The 7,213-nt window shown below is 32.3% G+C and overlaps 2 protein-coding genes across 2 annotated transcripts; one reads left to right on the forward strand and one right to left on the reverse strand.

Annotated features, from left to right (window-relative positions):
- Window positions 1-51: 51 nt before the first annotated feature.
- On the reverse strand, window positions 52-726 carry HELRODRAFT_183472 (hypothetical protein; the record flags this gene model as incomplete). Its single annotated transcript, XM_009012504.1, has 2 exons — window positions 52-225; window positions 586-726. 2 exons carry the CDS (start codon window positions 724-726, stop codon window positions 52-54), a joined length of 315 nt encoding a protein of 104 aa, XP_009010752.1.
- A 2,405-nt stretch (window positions 727-3,131) lies between these two features.
- Window positions 3,132-6,566, forward strand: HELRODRAFT_91647 (hypothetical protein; the record flags this gene model as incomplete). The annotated part of the gene is made up of 10 exons (XM_009012505.1): window positions 3,132-3,293; window positions 3,731-3,838; window positions 4,102-4,326; window positions 4,449-4,546; window positions 4,715-4,758; window positions 4,884-4,954; window positions 5,404-5,511; window positions 5,743-5,856; window positions 6,113-6,252; window positions 6,512-6,566. The coding sequence occupies 10 exons, from the start codon at window positions 3,132-3,134 to the stop codon at window positions 6,564-6,566; spliced, it is 1,125 nt and encodes a 374-aa protein (XP_009010753.1).
- Window positions 6,567-7,213: the final 647 nt, after the last annotated feature.

The raw sequence follows: 7,213 nt of genomic DNA on the forward strand, positions 1-7,213 counted from the left end.
CACATTTACAAAGTAAAAATCAATAAAAAAAAGTAGAACACCAAATTACACCTACGACCTAAAAAGATTTTTAAAAAAAGATGCATACCTCAATTTAGTGGTCTTCAAAAGTCGTGTCAGTGATACGCAGTTACCCTCGACATCTTCATGACCTGAGACAGTGGGTACATGACTTTTCCTACAGGAAACATAGAGGGAACAGGCCAGCCAGTGCAACGAATCACCCTAGGAAAAAAATGAGCCTTTCATTTTGTTCTTAATTTCGTCATCATTTATATCGTTTGGGCCCCAGCACTCATTAAACCATAAAAAAGATTAAGTTTTAAGTGAAATACAATTATTTTGGTGTTGTATGAGTAATTTTGATGTAAGTAAGTCCAATTAATAATTGCAATATAAAATAAATGAAGCAGGGAAACCGTATTAAAAAAGAAAACCCAACACAAAGCCCATATATTATTCAAAAGAATGAGATAAAAATTGTATGATTTTTTATTTCAATTAATTTTTAATCATGCCTAATTCAATGAAAAATTAGATTAGTAGAATAAACTAACTAGTAAACTAATTTTATTAACTACTAACTTCGAGAGTGTAACTGTGGGAGATTCTTTCATAAGATTCCCAGGCGTCCTCTTCAGTTTCAAGGTCCATATTAAGATCCAGACACAAATCTTTCAATTTGTTCCTAATTTCAATATTCTCCCCACTATCCGACATACCCATTTTTAATTTTTGCGACTTTGATTAGAATTTTGCTTTTTTGCAATATCAAAAACTTATTTTACTAATTAAATTTTATAACTTGTTTTAACTAACTTGAGCTTTTGTTGATTTGTACATTAGTTTGATACTAACAATTTATTTCAATTTTTACATTAAATTATTTATTAAAATTAATTATTAATTAATATACTAATTAATAAATTAAATAAATCTTAAAAAATTAAAACTAGAAAAAAACCCTCCTGGGGGAAAAATATTCCCTAGAGAAAATCTAGTAATCTAGAAAGATCGATTTAAAGTTATAAAATTTACAAACGTCCCCATTCACTAATTTAAACAAAGAAGACGTCCGATTAGTGTAAAAAAGAAATCTAAACTGAAAAAGGACAAACAAAACTGTAAAACTGTTATTAAAACTCACGAAACTTTAATAATGAACCGACCAATAGGAAGACGTATAGGTGCCTTACAGCGGGATTTTAAATATTTCTCTAGCGCTATATTTTATTTTTCTACTTTCTCGTGCCTTATCCTTTCAGAACATTGGCGACCATCGATCTCCAAAAAACCCTATCTTTAGCACTTGTAGTAGTTGAAATGTGGTGATATTCAACTAGAATTAACTAGATTTTATAGTTGATAAAAAATATTTTTTGAAGGAGATATAATCGTGGATATGATATATAAATATCCATGGCTATAATACGATCTATGATATAAACAAAAGTGCAAACAACGTATCAGTTTCAAACGATATAAATACTGGTAACTGTTAATGACAACTTTAAAATTATGAAAGAAAATTTGATGAATGTGCGTAAACAATAACTGTCTGTTTAAACTAAATAATTTAATCTGACAAAAACAAAACAGACCAAAGTTTAAAGATTGAAAAGAAGTTAAAATCTTAGACAAATAAATCATCCTCCATTTCATTTACCTATTTACCGTATATCATATCATTTGCCTCAAAAAATAGCTATTCGATCGAATTTTAAAGTAAAAATTAACTGAAATATGGAGTTCGTTATGTTGAAAAGTCATAATCAGCAATGTTTGTATAACATCTGTTATGTAAAGTATATATATATATATAAACTTAATATATAAACCCTGAATATATATTATATTCATATAATAACATTAAAACATTGTTATATGTGTATAAATATACATACATATATATGTATATGAAACATTGTTATATATGTATAAATATACATACATATATATATGTATACGTATACATATATATGTAAATATATATATATACACGAATTTAATTGTATACGTATATTTCGTTTGCACTATACTATTCTATAGGTGGTATAAAACTGAAGTATAGACTGAAAAAATGAAACTTAACAAACGAGCCACTAAAAAATCTTCAACAAAATGCCAAAAATAAATAAAAAAATTGTAAATTTGATCAGTTTTTTCAGTAAATTATACATAAAATACATGCAAAAGTGAGCAAAGAAATAAAAGAAAATTCATAAAATAAATAACTGCAGACACATCCTCGCTCGAGCCATCATAAACACTTTTGCTTATTCTCGCATGTACGTTACGTTTTGCTCTTTTTCTTCTTAAATCTCGTGTTTTTCCTTAATCGAAACTCTCCGCCAGTTAGTGTTTCCAATTCCTTATTGATCCGGTGTCATTTTGCAATCTTTAGATCACGATGTCTAACGCAGCTGACTCAGAAAACTATGATGACGAATTAAAAGACGTCGTTGTTGACGCCAACAACAAACAAAAAACTCCTGCTGACAATATGGACGAACTCGACGAAACGACGGGCCAGACGCCGTTATTTAGCAAATCTTCCAGTGAAAACCTTCCCCACAAGGAAGATAGAATAGTCAAGAAGGCCAAACGTCCGTCGAAAGAGGGGGCAGCTGGTGCTAACAACGGGGCCCATGTTCATATTTCTTCTCACCCTCGGAGATCCAGACATAGACACGGAAATAAAGGAAAGCCAGGCCAGCCTAAGAAAGGTTGGTTGGGTTAATTTATTTTTTTATTTTTTTAAGTTATTGCAACTTGGAGTAAATAACTTGGGGTAAAATGTTTAGTTGGGGTAAATTAGGTGGAAATAATTTAAAATTATAAATTGCTTTTGTTGTTTTTAATAATTTAATAATTTAAGATAATTTATTTTTTATGGTGATTAATGATTGGATAATTATTGAGTCCTGATTGATTGATTGGTTGGTTGATTATGTAATTTTATGTAGTTGTTTTAGCAGAGATGTACATGATATATAATATTAGCATATATCTGGCAGAATTTGCTAAAATGTCATCAAGAGAAATCTATCTTCAAAGATTTTTTCATAATTAATTATTTCTATTTAGTTATTATTTAATAATTTTTCATTATTTTTTATATTAAATAAAAAATGTTTAATAAAAGACATTTAATTTTTTATTTATTCAAGTTTTTCCCCTTAATTTTAGGTGGTGCTGGAGGGAAAGGGGTTTGGGGTAAGCTGGGGTCAGAAATAGATGAGACCGGTGATTGTAGGGACGTGAATGATCCTAACTATGACTCCGATACTCAGGTTTGTGACGATTAAAAGTTAATTAATCATAAATAAAACTAATTATTTAATATTTAATAAAATTATATATCATCTTCCTTTACAGTGTGTTTGTTTTCCTTAGCCTTTCTATCATAGTAATTGAGTAAAAGTATTATTATGCTTTGAATATTTACCACTACTACTATTACTACCTCTACTGCTGTAGCTGCCTCTGTTTCTACCACTCTTACTTCTACTACTACTGCTGCAACTACTACTACTATTACTAATAGTAATAATAATTATAATTACAATTGTAATAATTATAATTACAATTATATTAATTATAATCACAATTATAATAATTATAATTACACTTATAATTATAATAATTAAAATTATGATAATTATAATTACAGTTAAAATAATTATAATTACTATGATAATTAATGGTAATTGGATTATATTAAAAACAGGGTGATTACAAGCTAGTGGCCATAGAGCCAATTCTGAATGATGAAGAGTTGGAAAAGGCAGTGAAACCCATATTACAGGAGTACCTTGAACATGGCAACACAATTGAAGTTGAGGTCTGGGGAATAATAATAATAATAATAATAATAATAATAATAATAATAAAGTTATTAACAAATTGTCATCTTGTTTATTCAATCCATCAGCTTGCAACTCAATCATTTCAACCAATCATCCCATTAAACTCCAGTTTATTATCTACCGTTTAACTCATTATTCCAACTGACCAATCAAATCACTGGTCTTCCACCAGCCAGCCAGCCAACCTACCAATCATGACTTAGTATTCCCCAATTGACCAATCAATTTACAGGAATCACTGTACGACCTAAACATAGGCGGTACCAATGGACACAAGATAGTGAAGATGGCGATTCAGCTTGGCCTCGACCGCCACAATAACCAAAGAGAGTTAATCTCCCAGCTAATTTCTGACTTGTACAACAATGTCCTCAGTGGGGTCGACATTTCGTCTGGCTTCGATGATTTGCTAAACTCCATTGATGATCTGAGGCTGGATACCCCGGACGCTCCTAATGTTAGTGCAATCTCTCGCTGCTTCTCTCTCTAATGAAATGATTAGTGTGGCGTGGTTGGTGGAGTTCTACTGTTTTACCATTGTTATTATCTTACTTACTATCGCAACATTTTGATTGACAGCTGCTGGGGCAGTTCATAGCCCGATGCATCGCGGACGACTGCCTGGCTCCTAAGTTCATCACCAACTATAAAGGGAAAGTGGAGAATAAGTATTTCAAGTAAATGATGATGATGATGATGATGATGATGATGATGATGATGATGATGATAGCGTGGAGATGATAATGTGGAGATTGGGATGATGATGATGATGATAACGTGGTGATGATGACGATGATGATGTGATAATGATGGTGATGATGACGACGATCTTATCACAATTATAGGGAAGCCCTTGACAAAGCCAACGTTCTAATCACCATGAAGCAAGGTTCATTAATTAATATTGTAACGGTCGTCATCATCACAATCGTCATCATCACAATCGTCATCATCATCACGATCGTCATCATCATCATCACAATCGTCATCATCGTCATCATCATCATCATCCAGGTATGGCTCATTTGGACAATATTTGGGGGGTTGGTGGCGGCAATAGACCCGTCAAGTACCTCACCAATAAGGTGGTGGTGATGATGATGATGATGACGTAGTTGATGATGATGACGATGACGAAGTTGATGATGACGATAATAATGACAGTGGTTCATTTAATGAGTCACTCAATCAATCTATCAATTAATTAATGAACCAGCCAAATATCAAATCAGTTCACTAATCAACCAACCTGTCATGCAATTATTTTTTGTTCAACTCAACATCCAATCAATCAATCAATCAACCAATCAACTAGCAAACCAATCAACTAACAAACCAACTAATCAATCATTCAACTAACAAACCAACTAACCAATCAGTCAACTAACAAACCAACCAACCAATCAATCATTCAACTAACAAACCAACCAACCAATCATTCAACTAACAAACCAACCAACCAATCAATCAACTAACAAACCAACTAATCAATCAATTAACCAACCAATCAACCAACCAACCAATCCAAAACAAGATGGTGGCCCTGCTGAAAGAGTACTTAAGTTCTGAAGACAAGCAGGAAGCGATGAGGTGCATCATCGAGCTGGAGGTGCCACACTTCCATCACGAAGTCGTCTATCAGGTTATTTATTATTTGTTATTCTTAATATTTATTAATATTATTATTATTGTTGTTGCTGTTGTTTTTATTTTTTTTAATACATACATACATACATACATACTTACATACACTCATGCATACATATGAACGAAAGGAACGAACGAACGAAATTTTATTTGCTTCTAAAACTAAAAAAATAATCATGCATACATACATACATACATACATACATACATACATCCACGCATGCAGGCCTGCGACATTGCAATTGAGAACTCTACTGAGCCTGTCATCAATCAAATGGTTTCTCTCATCAAGTTTCTCACTGTTGATACTGTCGTTATCACTCTTGATCAGTTTGAGAAGGTAGGAAGGAATGAAGGAATGAATAAAGGAACGGAATGAACGGAGTGGTGAACGAATGATTGATTTAACAAATGAATAGAGTGAAGAAAAATTATTGTCAGCCATAATCTCTCAATCAATCGACCAACCTATCATCATATCAGTTAATCAACCAATCAATCAACAAATTTAATCAACCAATCAAATCAACGAACCGACCAATCATTCAAATCAGCCAATCAAATCAATCAACTAATCAAATCGCTCGACCAATCAGGGAATCAAGAGAATATGCGATGACATTCATGACATTAGCCTTGACGTTCCGAATGCCGCGTTTCTATTGGATCAGATGTGCGTCAAACTGAGAGAGGTCCGAGTCATTGGAGACGGACTGTTTCAAGAACTCAGCAACAAGTAAGCACCTGATTGGTCGGCTGATTTGATTGGTCGGCTGATTTGATTGGTCGTCTGGTTTGAATGGTCGGCTGGTTGATTGGTCAGTTGGTTAGCTGGCCGGTTGGCTAATTGGTTTGATCAGTTGATTTCTTTGGTTACTTGATTGGGTTGGCTGGATGGTTAAATGATTGGTTGGTTAGTTGGTTGCTTGGTCGATTGATTTATCCATCTATAAATGAATTAATCCAATATTTTTAATCTATGCAAATTTATCCAGAGGGCGCAAGAGATTTGTTTCAGAGGGTGATGGTGGTCTAATGAAGCCCCTGTGAAGATGAGGACATGCAAATTAACTGCTCGCACCGATTGGCTGACTAATTATAACATGCTAATTAGCTAATTATAATATGTTAATTAGTGCGCTAATTGGTTAATTATGACGAGTTATTTAGCATGTTAATCATTCGACATTTTATTCAATTGTTAATGATAATGAATCGTTTTCTTGTTAATTAATTTTGATAAATATCAACAATAACATTAATAACGTTGGTCATTTAGTTTTGTTTTACTGATTGTTAATGCTATTGATAAGTTTAATTTCTGTTACTGGGTCCGTGCGTGCGTGTGTGCGTGTGTTTGTTTGTAAGTGTGTTTGTGTGTTTGAATATATAGAATTATTATATTATAATTATATGTATATATCTATATATATATATATCTATATGTATATAACGCTTTAGTTATCTATACTTTGTCTCGGTTATGGTACTTGAGTAAAAACTGCGTGTGTGTGTTTGTTTGTGTGTGTGTGTATGTGTGTGTGTTTTTAGAGATTGTGATGTTTTAAAATATTGCAAAAGAGGGGAATGATGATGATGATGATGTGTAAAAAATGTTACCATCATTTATAGCAATGATGTTTGTTTAAGGTGGGTTCGGTTTGACGATCAATATTCTTAATATACATAAATGATAG

This window comes from Helobdella robusta (assembly GCF_000326865.2).
Source record: "Helobdella robusta unplaced genomic scaffold HELROscaffold_108, whole genome shotgun sequence".
NCBI lineage: Eukaryota > Metazoa > Annelida > Clitellata > Rhynchobdellida > Glossiphoniidae > Helobdella > Helobdella robusta.